Source organism: Gadus chalcogrammus, chromosome 5, assembly GCF_026213295.1.
Source record: "Gadus chalcogrammus isolate NIFS_2021 chromosome 5, NIFS_Gcha_1.0, whole genome shotgun sequence".
NCBI lineage: Eukaryota > Metazoa > Chordata > Actinopteri > Gadiformes > Gadidae > Gadus > Gadus chalcogrammus.
In genome coordinates this window covers 6829314-6847234 of record NC_079416.1, presented here as the reverse complement: position 1 = coordinate 6847234, position 17921 = coordinate 6829314, and the positions used below count along the sequence as shown (strand labels likewise).

At 46.3% G+C, this 17921-nt stretch overlaps 1 protein-coding gene across 1 annotated transcript in view; it reads right to left on the bottom strand.

Annotated features, from left to right (window-relative positions):
* Positions 1–17921, bottom strand: part of ralgapa1 (Ral GTPase activating protein catalytic subunit alpha 1) — a 60889-nt gene that overhangs the window by 19830 nt on the left and 23138 nt on the right. Inside the window, exons 23-41 of the mRNA XM_056591010.1 lie at positions 16334–16504; positions 15711–15892; positions 15482–15580; positions 13941–14096; positions 13449–13577; positions 12946–13071; positions 11478–11536; positions 11203–11311; positions 9160–9270; positions 8990–9058; positions 8372–8509; positions 7836–8019; positions 5524–5642; positions 4851–4970; positions 3553–4144; positions 3318–3433; positions 2783–2907; positions 606–677; positions 333–456 (exon numbers count right to left, since the gene is read on the bottom strand). Of these exons, the coding sequence (XP_056446985.1) occupies positions 333–456; positions 606–677; positions 2783–2907; positions 3318–3433; positions 3553–4144; positions 4851–4970; positions 5524–5642; positions 7836–8019; positions 8372–8509; positions 8990–9058; positions 9160–9270; positions 11203–11311; positions 11478–11536; positions 12946–13071; positions 13449–13577; positions 13941–14096; positions 15482–15580; positions 15711–15892; positions 16334–16504 (2801 nt within the window). The remainder of the gene's footprint in view (positions 1–332; positions 457–605; positions 678–2782; positions 2908–3317; positions 3434–3552; positions 4145–4850; positions 4971–5523; positions 5643–7835; positions 8020–8371; positions 8510–8989; positions 9059–9159; positions 9271–11202; positions 11312–11477; positions 11537–12945; positions 13072–13448; positions 13578–13940; positions 14097–15481; positions 15581–15710; positions 15893–16333; positions 16505–17921) is intronic.

The window sequence follows — 17921 nt, the reverse complement described above, 5'->3', positions numbered from 1 at the left end:
CCTACAAGCTCATTTCTGACCAAACAGGGCACATCCCTTGGTGGTTTGGGAAAACCATCTTGCCCAGTCATAGGTGAGTGAAATGCAACACATCTCAATGTCAGAGAAACATAGGACAGGAGCAGAAATGGAGGAGACATTTTTTTGCGGTTTAGTTTCTTTCTTTTTTTATCCTTCTGCATTTTTCTGCCCCTCTCTTTTTGCAACTCTAGTTATTTTTTTTAAATGATTGACAAAGATGCAGAAATGAATTATTGACGTAGCAGTAGCCTTGTGCCCACATTTCTTCTTAAAGAAGACGAATAAAAGAAAGAAGTGGCGCAGCCCCTCACCTCCCAGCCCAGCCCAGAGACAAACTCCTCGTAGGCCTGGCTCCCCGATGTGTTGGTCAGGATAGAGTGCTTGTCCTCCTGGCCCTCGGCCACGTAGAACACCGCGATCTTGTGCGTCTCGCGGCTGTCCGGAGATCGGGAGAGGAGAACAACACATGATTCGAAAAAAATAGGTCAGCCGACACGTATGAATGCAAAGCCACGGAGGACGACACACCACACGGGGTGGTAGAGGGGGAAAAGATGAAGGAAGGGGGGGGCATTCTGCCTCACCACTGACGGGAGTCCAGGTTCTTCAGTTCTCGCAGTAGCTTCTCGTTCTTCCTCAACAGGTGGAAGTTGGTCCTGTGAATCACATTTCAAACACATTGAGGATCACCCCGTACCGTCGGGAGCAAACCCCGCCACACACGCTCTCAGGTTCTTGCCTGGATGTTAACTTTCTTTTGGTGTTGCTATAGGCTGCTGACGGTGACGCTGGATGCTACCGAATGATGCATCAATATCTACACACACACACACACACACACACACACACACACACACACACACACAGACGCACACATACACAGACACACACACTGCCATCCAGTTCAGACAGCCGTGATTCTCAGGCACCGGAGGGAGAGCTCAGAGTATCTGCAGGGCTGATAATGGAGACGCAGAGACACATCCATCTTTACTCTCCTCGCCGTCACTTGTTTGAGTCGAGGGCTGAGGGGGGAGGGGGGGGGGGTGGGGGAGCGGGTTGTAGGGGGAGGGAGGCTGGGTTGTATAAGGGAGGGAGCGATTTTGCTCTTTATTAAAATGATACTTAGTAATGGCCTCATTCGGCGCTCTCAAAGGCTCCCATTTACACCAGGGATTATGGACCGCAGCATGAAAGGACTGACAGCACACGCGGTCACACTGCCACATGCACACGTGGGTGCAGACACACACACACACACACACACACAAACACACACACTCAGAAATAGACAAGAAAACAAAAAAAAAACACAAGCAGAAAAGAATGTAGGTTGTACATCTCTCCCCCTCTCTCTCACACACACACACACACACACACACGCGCGCGCACAACGCCCCACACATGACAGAGGATGCCTGTCACTGTCTTAGTGTTCTGGATGAATACCTGGAGAGATGGAGGGGCACTATGAAAGATTAGAGAATCTATATCTCTCCCTCCCTCGCTCCTTTTCTCTCTCAAGGGCTTGCCTCCCCTCCAAGTCTCAACCTCTTACTCTATATCTCTCGCCCACTGCCCCCATCTTCATTCTTTCATTCTCTGCCCTTCTCCCTCCCTCCTCTAACTGCCTTTTATTCTCACTCCAAATGGGCTAGTTTGATCAATAGTATATTATACTCATTATCATGTTCTCGCCGCCTTTCTCTCTCGCTCGCTAGGCCCCCACACACACACACACACACACACACACACACACACACACACACACACACACACACACACACACACACACACACACACACACACACACACACACACACACACACACACACACACACACAGCGTGTTAAAAAGTCCTTTGTGCTAGCTGAATGCAGGTGGTATAATTCCATGGAGGACAGTTTTTTCCCCCCTATAAAGCATAAAAAACGATGAGTGTCCATTAGCCGGCAAGTTACACACATTATAAAGGGATACCTTGACATTTTGGATTTTGGCCCAGACTTATTCATGGATTGAAAAACCGAGCGTATGGCATGAGAATGGTGAGCTCAAAGAACAGACTAATTACTATGAAGAGTATTTTTGAGTGATAACATGTTGCCTTTTTAAAAAGGGGGTAATGTGATTTTCAGATATAAATAATTAGAAACAAAAACGGAAAAAAGGGTACTATTCACAAAATGACTTTCCAAATGTTGAGTATCCATCTTGTATCTAATGCCCGATAGGATAGAAAATGAAACCAATAATAACGTGCTTCTGTGAGCCACCTTTCAATACTCAAAACAGTCCAATCTAAAGAAATAAATAACGCCAAGCGAACTGCAGTTTATCCTTTCGATATTCACATCATTTCAACCGATATTCTCTCCTATATTTCCCAGATACTTTCACTTGCAGTACTTTCAAGCAGATCAATTTTCCATCAGTCACTTACAGCAACTTATGTCTCTACTACCGTTAGGTGGATTTACCTTGGCTGTGGCCGGTAACCAATAAGCAGCGTTATCACAGGGTGAATAATAAGGCTTACAGTTCAATACGGATGGAGGACAAAAACTGCCAAAAAGTTATGATCAAATTCTGCATCACATTATTCAAGCAGGCATCTTAAAAAAAATATGAAATATACTATCCCAATACGATACACCCAACTACATCCACTTCCCTTCAGGAAGGTGTGTGTATTCATGGCTCTTTCTATCTCAATGCGTAAACAAGGGCTCAGATGTGGTGGTTGTGTGCGTTCTCCCACCTCTTCTCCCATGAGTTGAGGCCCAGGATGTTGATCAGCAGTCTGCAGTAGTAGAAGGCCGACTGCGGGGTCTCGGTGTCGGGCTCGGGCTGCTGGGACGCCCGCATGTTCAGCCCCTCCCCTCGCTGCACCAACACAAGCCACATCAACCATCACATTATGTGTAGAGTGTGGAGCACCATGGGTCGGATGCGGTGGTTTCCGAATTGTTAAATTCGGAAAACGACGAGACAGTTAAAAGGTGCGGCAGGTAGGACTTGAGAGCTATTATTATTACAGCTATTAGCAAGTTACAGTAAATGCGATAAGAGAACTGTTTCGAGTTGACTGCGGCTGCCTCTGAATGATCCAATTTGTTGTCTATTATTGAACCATATTTTTGGTTGCATAGTTTCAAAATCGTGCTCTCCCACACTCTCTTCCCATCTCGCTCTTTGCGACTCTCGAAACGTACCTGCAGCAGCTTAAATGGTGGAACAGGGTCTGCCTGCTAAACAGGCAGCTTATTTGCAGTACTCTGATTGGCACTACATACGAGCAGGATGAATTCGTGCTCTGCAGCACTCTGCTTCAGGATGGCGTTGATGACGTCATTCTCCTGCTTCTCCGAGACGCACGCTGGTTGAGGGGCGGGGATATTGAGAGGCATGCCTGAGGAAAATGAGCACAACTTTGATTAGCTACAAGTTCACGTCGAGCAGCTTCAGCCGGATAATGTGGATCAGTTCCATCAGGCCTATAGTAGTTCAAGTGCGTTTGTGTGTGTTTACCTGCTCTCTGCAGACACTCGGGACTGGAGTAGCCCAGGTACTGTAGCATCTCATCCAGCGTGTCGTCTCCCTCCCTCAGCGAATCCCAGCCAGGCACCGCCTCCCGACACACGCGCTTGGCCAATGGCGGGGCGGGCAGCTGCTCAGAGCCGGTGTCCCCCCGCTCCATGACCGCGTCCTCGCCCTCTTTCTGATCGTCCTCGTCCTTCTCCTCGTCGTCCTCCCCTTTCTCACTGTCCACCCCCTGCTCCTTCTCCTTCTCCACAGGGCTGCAGTCCTGCTCCTCCTCTGGTTCTTCCTCCTCCTCCTCCTCCTCCCTCACCTCCTCCTGCACCTCTCTCTTGTCGCCCAGCCTCCGGGCCGGGGGTCCGGGCGGGGTGTGCAGCTGCAGGCCCTGCGGCGGGGCCTGAGGGTGTGGGCGTGTTGGCGGCGGGGTGGCCTGCCCGCCGGGACAGAGCGGCGGCCCGTACAGGACGGCCGAGTCCCACGAGTGTTTGCCGGCCACGTCCCGGACCACCACGCGCACGCAGGCGGGCACCGAGGACAGCCCGGCGGTCATCCCCCCTCCAGGGACCCCCGACTCGGACCGGATCTGCAGAGGAACAAAAGACACATGGAGGGAGCGGTTCCTTTGGTTATCAATTATTAGCAGCAGATCGTATTTATTCATGCTTGTTGGGATTATGCAACGCACACAAAGGAAAAGTTATAGTGGATGTTGAATTAACCAGAAAGGCCTTGTGATTCTCCCTCCAAAAATACATTGATCTTTCACTGCAGAATGGGTAGGAGAATTTGAAATGTATGACATGTGTTTGATATATTAGGAGTAGTTAAAGATACTGTCCATTACATTGTCACTTTATGGACATTAGATACTCTCCGTAAATTAAACGACCCCGCTCTCTATAGTTCTTTACCATTGAGATGATCACATATTTGTATTTGTAGATGTTCACCGCAGGATCGATTACCCAAATCAATCAGGGAAGAAATGCCCTGATTGGCCAGAAATGAGCCAGGAGCGGTCCCAAATCTATGTACGCTCATACTGAGGCACACTCAAAATAGATATTCTCACAGAGCATTTCACTGACTAAAAGCTGGCAATAGCTATGGCATTTCTTAAAACTTAAAGTCAAAGCTAAAATGTTAAATGTCATTTACAGCATATTTAAGTAGGCAAATAGTGTCATCTGTTTCGCGTGCCAAAAAAAACCCAGATTCCACAAATGTTAAAGAATCAACTGACTAAGACCCACTGCGGTCCATCAAGCTCCTCATTCTCTGGGTCGTACCTGCAGCACAGAGAGCAGCGTGGAGCCGTTGAGCACCAGGAACTGGAGGTTGGGGGAGTGGAAGAGTTCTGGACCCAGGTCGGGGCTCTCGCAGTACGGGTTGTCGTGGTTCTCACACACCTTGAGGAAACAAGCACACAGGTGATTTACTTCAGTGGTTGCGAACCTTTGATTCTATGTGCAACACTACATTTTCCTCAAGACCTTTCGCAGACCACCTTATTTGAAAACTGTAAAAGAATATTAATAAACTTCATGTAATCAATCCAATGGCAAACATATGATGGAATACAGAGAGCAACACTATTTTTGAAATTAAAGCCAGCCATAATATTATATAAACGGAACAATATTTATAATATATCTAGTTTAGATTTAACTTAATTATTTAATTATTTATATGAATTGAAATGAGACAATTTCACCACGTGGAGTACCACAGGTTGAAAAACACAGATTGAATCCATGATGATTGCATCACTGATCATCTGATTAAGTATTTTGTATCACATTCATTAAATAAAATGATAACGTTACAGACCAGCAGCAAGTGGTGCGTCACATAAATAATAATAATATTCAAAGTATTGTTTACCAGAGTCACTCGACCCATGAATAAACCATGAAACAATGGGACCCCCACACACGTTCACACACAGAACCCTCTGTGTACCTGGCTGGTGAGCGTAGCAGGACCCCCAGACATGGGGTAATGCCCCAGATGGTTGACCAGGTGTGTGATGACCGTCCTCGCCGCTATGGAAACCAGGCCGTGCTGGAGGCGACTGCGGACTAGAGGGCCGAACACACACACACACACATAAAGGAAAATATAAAACAGTTGGTGGCGGCAACACTTAAAGAAGTGCTGTTCACAACTGTTACAAAGTTAATCTATAGGCGATGGAATGCTTTAACTTGTCTGTTTTTTCATCAACGGCTGGAGTGCGAAGAGAGAGGAGTGGGATCGGTATGCACACACACACACACACACACACACACACACACACACACACACACAAGCCAGCCCATATATTGTGTGTACATCGCCAGCCCCATGCTGTGTAGAAACCGATGCCATCACATAGGCTGTGCTGCTGGCGACTTCTGGTTAATCAAAGTTGTTGCACACACGCTGAGCCAGGCGCACGGACTTGGGACACACACACACACACACACACACACACACACACACACACACACACACACACACACACACACACACACACACACACACACACACACACACACACACACACACACACACACACACACACACAGCTCCATATTGACTGAGCCATGTGTCGTGGAGACTACTGCAGATATGTATTGATCAGACATTCTCCACTGTCGCCTAACCCCAGGAGAGTTCTCAGGAGGATCAGGGGACGGGGGACGGGGGGGGAGTGAGGCAGGGAGCCGGTTGACGACAAGTAAGTAAGGATGAAGCTGAAGAAAGACAGGATATCTAAAAAAAAACTTGTATGGTCTTGTTTTTTCACTGTATGCACAAACATTTCAATTAGTATTACAGTAGGTTGTATTGGAGAAGATTGAATTGAGAAGATTTTTTTCTTTGCTGTAATTATTTAGTTCTATTTTTTGATGTTTTTGCAATGTGCATGTGAGTTTTCCCTGCCAATTTAGCCCTGTGAAACTTGAAGAAATGAGAGAGAGAGTGAGGGAAGCCCCATTCGTATGCAGTCTTACCCAGCAAATCTTTGGAAGATTCCCAGTATAGGGTCATATGTGAATTGGATCAGTGATCGATATTCCGGAAAATCTGCACCGGTGCTTTGCCTGCTAAAGATCAAGTACCATTTTCTGGATCACTGCCTTTACACCTGTGTTGTTAATGAAAGGGTAATAAAGGGTAACGTCGCCTTACGTAAGTCTCTTTCACGTAGAGTGAAGGAACCAATCACACGACTCCACTGAGGACATACATGAAATCGTCGACTGTCATAACACGTCATTTCTTAGTGGCTTATCCCATAGTAATACCAATCAAGCTTTATATGACTGACAAACAAAAGCTTGAAACAAACTCCTTTCTGCTGGACAGATTCCGAAATAAGGGAGCACCTCTCAGTCAACGGGTCTATCAGGAACTTGCAACGATCATTGGAGGGAGCGAAGCGATCTCAAGACTCCCCTGAATCCACTACTGTTCCGTTCTTGTCCCGCTCCGTTTCTTTATAATGATTCCTAAAAACGGGAGCGGTTCTGGAATAATGGAGCTCCTCTCAGTGTGCATTGCTGCACTCTGCTGGACTGTCTCCTCGTCCCTATACCAGCATTGCTGTGCCATGAGTGAACCGCGGCAAGACGGAAATGTTCCTGAACGTAGCTGCATGTGTGAATATTGTAAACACTCAAGGCAATGCACATGTGCACACACTTAAGGTCCACACTGAATCGTATAGCTCGAACACTTTGGGAAATTCCCAACTGGGTCAATAACAGAAAGCGCATATGTTTATTGTCGTCATCGTAATTATTGGGCACTTCTGAGAAATGCAATACTCTTTTCAACACCTCGGGTGGGCTCTGAAGAGTATCCAGATATTGACCCAGACCAATGCATCTTGTAGTAACTAGGAGCTGTAATGCATTCTTAGGTCTATAGAGTAACAATCCATATTGTGACCAAACAACAATAGCTCCAAGTCGTTAAGAAGTAAAACAGAAAACGCTAAATTAACATTATGAGCGACACTGGTCTTTGTCCTAAGGTGTTGCATCTGTGAACAAGTGTATGCAATCATCGCACGCACACACACACACACACACACACACACACACACACACACACACACACACACACACACACACACACACACACACACACACACACCACTTTATTTAGCTCAACTAAAACGTGAGGAGGGTCATAGCCGAGCCCCCCCCCCCCCAGTAGCCAGAGGGCCGACCGTACTGGGACCGAGCCCAGTGCAGTGCTGGAGCTGCGGCACCCCGGCTGACCTTCGGTGACGGGCTGCAGCTTGCTAGAGCGCTCCGAGTCGGGGCTGTGGAGCGGCTCGGGCTCCCGCAGGCTCTCCAGGGGCAGGAAGGGGTCGTACTCGGAGCTGGACAGGTCCGACAGCTGCAGGGGGAAGTACTTGGCGCTGCTGAACGACTGGGCGCCGTACACACAGCCGTGCAGCACCTGTGTGCGTGCGTGCGTGTGCGTGTGCGTGAGCGTGTGCGTGTGCGTGTGTGTGTGTGTAAGACCAGGGGAGACAGAGAGTGCAGACATGTTATTGACGAATGGATCGGGTTGTAACAGTCAACACACGCGGCCAACGTCTGCACATCATCCATTGTGCTTCAGCTGCAGCAATCTCCATCGTACCGTCGCCCCATTGTTCCTAACACAGCCGTACGGACCGTTCCAAATAGTCGGTCGCTTGTCAATGTTGATTGCATGACAAGAAACGCAGATAGTGGCACATGGACATGCCATGAGTGTGTCTGTGGGGGCGTGTGTGTGTGTGTGTGTGCGTGTGTGCGTGTCGCACCTTGTAAATGCAGCTCAGCAGGGTCTTGGTGGGCTGGTCCTTGTCTGAGGGGCTGCGTGTTTGAACGGGCCGCAGCAGGGTCTTGGGGGGCAGGGCCATGACCCAGTCCAACAGACACAGCAGCAAGGACACTACCAGCTACCAACACACATAGTCAGACTTGCACCAAAACTAATACACCAGCCCAAAAAACTATATACACTACCGTTCAAAAGATTTGGGTCACTTAGAAATGTCCTTATTTTTTTAAAGAAAAGCAATTTCTTTTGCATTGAAGATAACATTAAATGAATCAGAAATACAGTTGAGACATGGTTAATGTGGTAAATAACTACTCTAGCTGGAAACGGTAGATTTTTAATGGAATGTGTACATAGGTACACAGAGGCCCATTTCCAGCAACCACCACCCCTGTGTTCTAATGGTATATTGTTTAGATAATCGTGTTAAAAGGCTAATTGATGATTAGAAAATCCTGATCAATAAAAGGGTGGGTTTTCATGGAAAACAAGAAATGTCTGGGGACCCCCAAACCTTTGAACGGTAGCGTTGTTTATATATATATATTTATATATATATATCCGCACACTCGTGCGTGTGTGCGTGAGTGTGTGTTACCCTCTTGTCCAGTTCATGAGGGGAGGACTCCGTAGAAGGCAGCAGGCATGTGATTGTGGCAATCAAAATCTGAAAGACGATACATAAATATTAAACAAAAGGAACAGCTTCAAAAGCAGTGCTGAACACATCAGAACACATATATGTTACACACACACACACACACACACCTCAACAATCTTCTTGGGGGTGTCCGGTGGGAATTTCTGCAGGTGATCAGCATAGTTGATCAGCAGGTGAAGGACATCAGATGCGACCAATGCTACGCTCTTGTTGGGGTACTGAAAGACACATACAAACCCACACCCACACCCATGAAGAGAAAAACATCTCAGAGGCATGCAAAATACACACACTGCACCCACTGTCATCACATTGACATTTTAAAGGCATTCAGCTGATGCCATTATTGGTGGTAATTTGCAATTACGTGTGCGAGCAAGGCTCATTTCCTGGATCATCCATGGAACAAGCAACCAATTATCAGTGTCAGAGTCATTGTGCCTCCACAATACACCGACACACACACACACCCACACACACACACACACACACACACACACGGCTGCATTTAAAAAAGAAACAAGAAGTTGACTTGAGTAAGTGAACGTCCATATTAAATATATAATAAAAATAAAAAAGGACAACTGGATGGAAGGGAACCAAAGACAGAAAAAGGGAGGATAAGAGGAAAAGGGAATGAAGGAAAAAAGGAGAAAGATAAGCAATACCACTGTTTTCTGTGTTAGACTAGTCAGCGCTCCTTGGTTGCGATGCTCCGTTTGGAGGACAGTGGGAGAAGATGTGCTTAGATGTGATATCACAATGCCACAATGCCACAATGCTGGGCTTCAAGCACTAGTTAGCTGTCAAACTACACACACACACATAGCCGGGGAGAAAATAGGAGGACAGCCGAACTGAGAACTATGAACAAAAGCCGTTAGGATGTGAAAATGATGCACATAATTCTGCGTGTGTGTGTGTGTGTGTGGGTTGTATGCAAGTGGCTGAGGCATCTGGCTGTTGGTATGAAGGCAAGAGATTCCAAAGTGGACAAGCATATGCGTTTGTGTGTGTTTGTGTGCATGTGTGTGTCCACGTCCTTGTGACAGCTTGCAGCATTCCCCTTTGGATTAGTCTCCTATCTGAAGAGGTACCAAACATATTGACAGTCCAGGGTCCCCTCCCGGGAGAGACGTACACACGCCTGTGTGCTTGTGTGTGTGTGCCTCTGTGGCGCAGTGGTATCTTAGCAGGCTACTGGCTGCCGATGCAGTACCAAGTGAGTCCAAGGTGGACAAGGTGCGTGTGTGTATATGTGTGCATCTGTGTGTGTTGGACACAAATAATGAAGAAGAAAGACTGACGGGGCCATTTGGCCCCAGATGACAGAGTAAATCTTGGACTGCATTTCTCCAACGCTCAGGCCTCCAAGTCTAATGGCCTGTGATACACAGCACAACACTCTGCGGCCATTCACACCGTGACAAATCCTACCGGCAGTAATCAGCCAGGCCTGTTTTAGTCCGGCCACGCTTGGCTCCCTTTGCCACGCCATGGGTATTCTGGCCTAAATTTATATTTATTATTAATTTATTGTACGGCTGCTGGAAGACTTCAATTGTGAAATCTGAAATGCCAGAACCTGCCTGCTATTGCTACATGGCCATTGATACTCCCCTCAACAACATTTAGTTTTTTTCCAACCGAAAAAGGTTATATCAGTGTTTTCACTTCCCTCCCTGCATCCCTACTACCATCAATCCCCTACCTCTTCCGTCAAAAGGGAACACTTGTTTAGTACTTGTTAACATTGAAATGGATGGGATACAGAGTCAACAGAAGAGGAAGAAAACAGAGGAAAACAGAGTAAGAAAACAACGTTCCCACGCCTCCAACACCAGTACTGCTGCCAGGAAATGGATGATTACAGAACTCCACAAGGGGGGAAAGCGACACTGTATCGACTGGTAGTCACAAGGAATAGTAAAGCATTAGTGTGCATTGCTACGTGAAATATTGTGACTACCAGGATAGCAACAGAAGGTAATGCTGCTTTTTTATTTTTTGCGAAAACAAAATGCATTAAATTCATAACATTTCGTAACAATTCGGTTAGTTAGGATTGATGCTAGTGTAGTCCCTTTCGACTCCTGTTCCTGAGTGACATGAAGGAAGAAAAGTGAGGTGTCCAGGGCTACGCGGCTGACCTTCAGAGTGACACACAGCACGTTGAGTGCCTCCTTGATCTGGGGGTGCTGGGTGCCTCGGACCAGCTCCTCGCACAGCCAGATCCCCAGACTGCACAGGGCCACACACCTGCAGACACAGAGGGCGGTGGGGACAGAGTGAGAGGGGGAGGCTACAAGGTAGGACACAAACATGGAGGCACACAAACAGGAGATGAATACACAAAAGACTGAAGAAATGGTTACTCCACACACACACACACACACAAACACGCACGCACGCACGCACGGCTTACCTTGCAGGAGCGGAGGGTTCATCTTTGGCGGAGGTCAAGATGTGTTTGATAATGTGTTCCTGAGAGTGAAGCCAGAAAAATATGAATTACAACTTCAGCGATAAGGGGGGGGGGGGGGGGGGGGGAGGGGGGGGGTGTATGCAACATGCAGACCAGATGCAAAAACAAAAAGTATCCAATTCACAACACATACTCCATTAACCATTTAATCAGTATTAATGAAAGCTTAGGGATTCAAACCCAGATTTCTGTTTGGCGAGGGATGGAATAAAATATTAAACCCCTGTGTACCGGTCTTGGACGCCGGGACACATGGCATAAGCTGTTTACACGGCATCGCCAATAACAGCCACGCCGCCGCATTAGCGCGCGGTGTTAGCCGAATAGCTAATGAGCCATTAACCTGTCGACGCTGACCCAGCCGCCCCCGGGCCCCCCGCGGAGAGGAGCGGCCTCGCAGAGCGCCTTGTTTACACGCCCCCCCCCCCCCCAGATGGGAGAAGTGTGACGGGGTGAAGCTGCCAGGTAAAGATTGTGTTAGGCCCAAAGCACACAGAGCACAAATATCTCCTCATATTTGTAGCACGAAACATAATCATGTCATTTAATGGAGCACAGCGCGTGGAGCGTGAACGGACACTGGGCTGTGTTTCTTTGCTCGCTCCGCATAGTACCCAGGCTTATCGGACACTAAATGTACCCAGGTTTATCGGACACTAAATGTACGCAGTGTCTATCGGACACTAAATGTACGCAGTGTCTATCGGACGCTAAATGTACGCAGTGTCTATCGGACGCTAAATGTACGCAGTGTCTATCGGACGCTAAATGTACGCAGTGTCTATCGGACGCTAAATGTACGCAGTGTCTATCGGACGCTAAATGTACGCAGTGTCTATCGGACACTAAATGTACGCAGTGTCTATCGGACGCTAAATATACGCAGTGTCTATCGGACACTAAATGTTCAAAAATAAATTTCGCATCCGTCACCCATGTGCTTTGTGCTTTTCGAAAGAAAGAACCCTGGCAAGACCGTCAACGTTATCTAGTTCAGACACGCACAATTGTTTCTCTGGAGGAAGCGTTGCATCGACTATTTTCCTCTTTTTTGGATCTTCTCTTTTTAAAAGATCCCCTCTGCAAATGATCACAATATGAACAGAGCTTCAGGATCCATGTGTGTCGTTGGCCAAAACGAGGGCACCTTCGTCGTGTGAGGGCTCTGAGCAACAAGGCTAGCAGGACAAGGTGCGTGCGCCCATTCATCCTAGTTGAGCTATTCCCTTCTTTGCCAGAAAATGTGTCGCCATTACTGCACTTTGATGTTGAACGCTGCATCTCCTGTCTTCAGCGGCTGTGCATTTATCCAAAGTGCTCTGACTCCCAGCCCCGAAACATCAGATAATGATAATGGTCCTAAGAGTATGCATGCATATTTCCAGCCGGGCGAATGCCGGGCGTTCACCTTGACGTCGGTGAACTTGGTGAGCACCAGGTCGGCCGTGGTGGGGTGCAGGGCGGGCAGCTCCTCGTACAGGTTGGGCAGACACACCAGGGAGCCCAGCAGCACCTGCGCCTCCACCCTGGGAGCCTGTGGACGAGCACAAGGGAGCCGTCACACTCCAACACTAACAGACTCAAGCCCCTTTCCCCCAAAGAGGAACCCACTAACAACCACTAACATCCGGGTAAAAATCCATACTCGTCTCGGTCGTGGGAAAAGGAGTAAATTCCCTTTTTTTATGGGTGGGCTTTAGATCTCCACATATATACGCTCATTTTGGTGGAAGAAGCTGTATAAAAGAGCTGTATTGCTACTGGAAAGGGTTGCTGTTTTTCTTGCTCTAATCGTTGCCTTGTGTTCACCGTCCTGCGATGTGCGTGCGGGTGGAGTCCAGTTGCCGTGTGCGTACAGTGTGGTTCGAGCGCGTGTGTCTGCACTGGTACGTGGCTGCGTGTTGCTCTTACGTTGAGCGAGGAGCAGGCGGTGACGCGAGCAGCGGCGATGATGAAGTCCAGGATGAGCATGGTGGCTCCGGGAAGGCCAATGCTGAAGAATCGGGGGCTGCAGTGCTTGATGATGGTGTTCACTATGTCCTGAGGGCGGGAAGACACAGACACAGACACAGACACAGACACAGACACACACACACACACACACACACACACACACACACACACACACACACACACACACACACACACACACACACACACGTTTTACACTATTAGTGGTTATATTGTGTATCCAGGCTTAGAAAGGGCCCTAGTTCAAGAAAATTCCAATACTAAGTAGATCCAATACTTAAGTCTGAATCAAACTTACAGTAAACTAAAATACCTTGAACCACTCTTATGGAACTAATAACTAGTCAGTCCCTAGGCATCAACCCAACAACGTTTCAGGAAGAAGGACTGGATAGGATCACAGATACAGAGACAGACGGGGCGGTGGTGTACCTGGTCCTGGTGCAGGAGGCCGTGGTGCATGATGTTGTAGAAGTGCGTGAGGAAGTCTGTGTTGGGGGACACGTCCTGGCGCCTCTTCATGATCCTGCAGATCAGCTTGTAGGCGTGGAGCTTCCCCTGCTTGTAGCGCTCCGTCAGCATGGTCGCCTGGAGGCCACACACACACACACGCACAACAAGAGCATCATATACAATACCATGGCACATTTCTATTTTACTACACATTTCTATTTTACCTTCGGAGTTATTTATTCAGGAAGTCTCATTGAGGTAAGGCACCTTGTTTGCAAGAGAGTCCTGATAAAGCAGAACATGTTTCAAATGATTCAAAAGGTTTCAGATCAAAGAGTTCCTCTAGTCTTTAGAAATGGCCGAAGAGGAGAAGGAACTGTCGCACAAGCTTCACCATACGCACATCTAATGTGATATCTTGGGGGATAATTATGACAATTGAATTCATAGAAAGCATTGGCTGATGTGGACAATTTGTCCGTACAGCTTTGTCACAAACAATATTTGACGCGGGAGTTGGGAAAAAGTTGTCTGTTTTGTCACTTTTTAAGCTTGTTATGTAACATCGACTCGATTTTACATAACTTACTAAAACCTGTACCTTTACCTCTATTGCATCTTACCATATATGTACTTTCCTGTTTGATACAAAAATATCTAACACAATGTGTTTGAAAAAAGGAAGTACCGGTAAATTGTGTGTTCTTAGAATGAGAGGTCAAAAGTGCTTAACATACACATTGTCTCTTGAAACAGGATTTCAGTCAGAACAATTTTAGAATGATGTTGGCTTAAACTGTCAAAACTGCAATGTTGATTGCGCTCGCGGACTGCTTTTCTTTTCTTCCTCTTTTCGATGCGTAAGATAAAATACTAAGAACCCTAAAAAAAAAAAGCAACATTGCGTCTTTACCAGGGAAGCTCTTAGGATCAGCCGACCTGCTCGGAATAGGTACACTGCTCATTTATGATTGATTCAAGAACCTTTTTATTGAGGTTTCCTCGAACATCGCTTCTCACTTTAGGCACTTCTCCTATCATTTTCCATCAAATGCTCCCTGGTTTAAAGCCACAATAGCCATAAGGGCCTGACAATTGGATACAGGACATTTTACCCTTTCTTCCGGTCAATCTGGGACAGCAAGGGAACCACTCAAACCATTCACAGTTCCCACGGCGACGGTGGGACGATCGATCCCTCTCTCAAAGGGACTCTCAAAACTACAGATGCTACATGCTGATTACAGAAGGAAGTTTTCTAAACCCCTCTTTATGGGACGCCAGCCTCTGTTCCTAAGCTTGTTGTTTGGTACATCGGCGACACCAGGCACTTTCGGAACTTTGTATTGGTAGCCTGGTTGGGCAAATGGCGCGAGCAGGCAGAGTCTGGCGTGCCAGGTACCCCGTCCCCCGGCTGGAGGACACGCAAGGTGTGATCCGTGGCCTCGTCAGGGCCTGAAAACCCTCAGGGAATTTGCAAGACAGTGTGCTTGAATGCTTTTAAAGGTCTCTTGTCCTACCTTGAACAGCCATGGTGTTAGGATTCTGAGGGGCGGGATCAGACCAGGAGGCGGAGGAGATGATTGGTTGTCCAGAGAAATGCCCAAATTATCCCGGATCTGGATGGGGAACAACAAAAAAAAGGAAAATAAGTTAATACATAGAAAGTAATTGATGTTTATATTCAAAAGGTAGTTCTATAAAAAACATTAATTAATGAATAAAAAGCACTGTACAGGAGGTACACACCTTGGACAGGTTCTGCCATAGCTCACACAGATAGTCAAACACCTGGGCGTGGATCTCTGGGTCCTTGATGGTGTTGACGTCTCCGAGGATACCCAGCATCCTCCGCCACATTACCGTGGCGACGTCGGCATGCCAACCGATCAAAGAGCCCCCAGCCATCACGCTACAGTCCTCACTTGTTTCTAAAGGAACACAGAGACCAACCGATCAATCGATCATTCAATGGATCAAACAGGCCCTTGATAATAGCTCATCAAGGGATCTCCCCATATGAAACAGATATAGAAATAAATTAAGAGATCAGGAATGTTGTATGCAAGAATGGGGCCCATTTCACATTCCCCATGTGCAAGTGGACACTTGAATACCTATAAACACACATCGCTCGTGTGAAATACTCCCTGTGAAGAGCATCCCTGTAGTCTTCTACTGTTTAAAGCATATGCATAGATGGAGTACATAACCGTTTAATATCGAAATACATACACACCTAACCGATCTTTCCTGCATTGTGTCTAACGCATACAATTTACAGATTTACAAAACATGGTTGTATGTATTTTGTATTTGTGTATCTGTGACACAGCCCGTGAGTGTGTTTGTGTGTGGTGTGAACGTCTCACCGTGGTCAGGGGTCTGCAGGGCAGCGTGGTGCAGCTTCTGGTCCAGTTGCAGGTGTGTGTGCGAGTGGGAGTGCGTGCGCTCTGCGTGCTCCGCCGTCAGCGTTGCGGGGGAGGGGGTCTGGGACCGAGAGCCCCCCAGAGAACGCACGGGAGACTCGGCACTCTCTGACCCTGGATCACACGCACACACACACACACACACTTTTGTTAATGCCATGATGATAGTATTTTGTAACTACGAAACTGGTGCAGCTTGTTTGCCTACAGAGGAATAACACAAAACAGATAAAGGGTGTATAATCTGTAAGGGTCTCTTGGGTCTCTGGTATAAAGTGTATAATCTGTACGGATCTCTTGTATAAAGTGTATAATCTGTAAGGATCTCTTGTATAAAGTGTATAATCTGTAATGGTCTCTTGTATAAAGTGTATAATTAATCTGTAATGGTCTTTTGTATAAAGTGTATAAACTGTAATGGTCTCTGCTCTCTGGTATAAGGTGTATAACCTGTAATGGTCTCTTGTATAAGGTGTATAACCTGTAATGGTCTCTTGTATAAGGTGTATATTCTGTAATGGTCTCTGGTATAAAGTGTATAACCTGTAAGGATCTCTTGTATAAAGTGTATAATCTGTAATGGTCTCTTGTATAAAGTGTATAATTAATCTGTAATGGTCTTTTGTATAAAGTGTATAATCTGTAAGGATCTCTGGTATAAGGTGTATTATCTGTAATGGTCTCTGGTATAAGGTGTATAACCTGTAATGGTCTCTGGTATAAGGTGTATAACCTGTAATGGTCTCTGGTATAAGGTGTATAACCTGTAATGGTCTCTGGTATAAAGTGTATAATCTGTAATGGTCTCTTGTATAAAGTATAATTAATCTGTAATGGTCTCTGGTATAAGGTGTATAATCTGTAATGGTCTCTTGTATAAAGTGTATAATCTGTAATGGTCTCTTGTATAAAGTGTATAATCTGTAATGGTCTCTTGTATAAAGTATAATTAATCTGTAATGGTCTCTGGTATAAAGTGTATAATCTGTAATGGCCTCTTGTATAAAGTATAATTAATCTGTAATGGTCTCTGGTATAAGGTGTATAATCTGTAATGGTCTCTGGTATAAGGTGTATAACCTGTAATGGTCTCTGGTATAAGGTGTATAATCTGTAATGGCCTCTTGTATAAAGTATAATTAATCTGTAATGGTCTCTGGTATAAAGTGTATAATCTGTAATGGCCTCTTGTATAAAGTGTATAATCTGTAATGGTCTCTTGTATAAAGTGTATAATCTGTAATGGTCTCTTGTATAAAGTATAATTAATCTGTAATGGTCTCTGGTATAAAGGGTATAATCTGTAATGGTCGCTGGTATAAGGTGTATAACCTGTAATGGTCTCTGGTATAAGGTGTATAACCTGTAATGGTCTCTGGTATAAAGTGTATAATCTGTAATGGTATTGGTCTCTGGTATACGGTGTATAATCTGTAATGGTCTCTGGTATAAGGTGTATAATCTGTAATGGTCTCTGGTATAAGGTGTATAATCTGTAATGGTATTGGTCTCTGGTATACGGTGTATAATC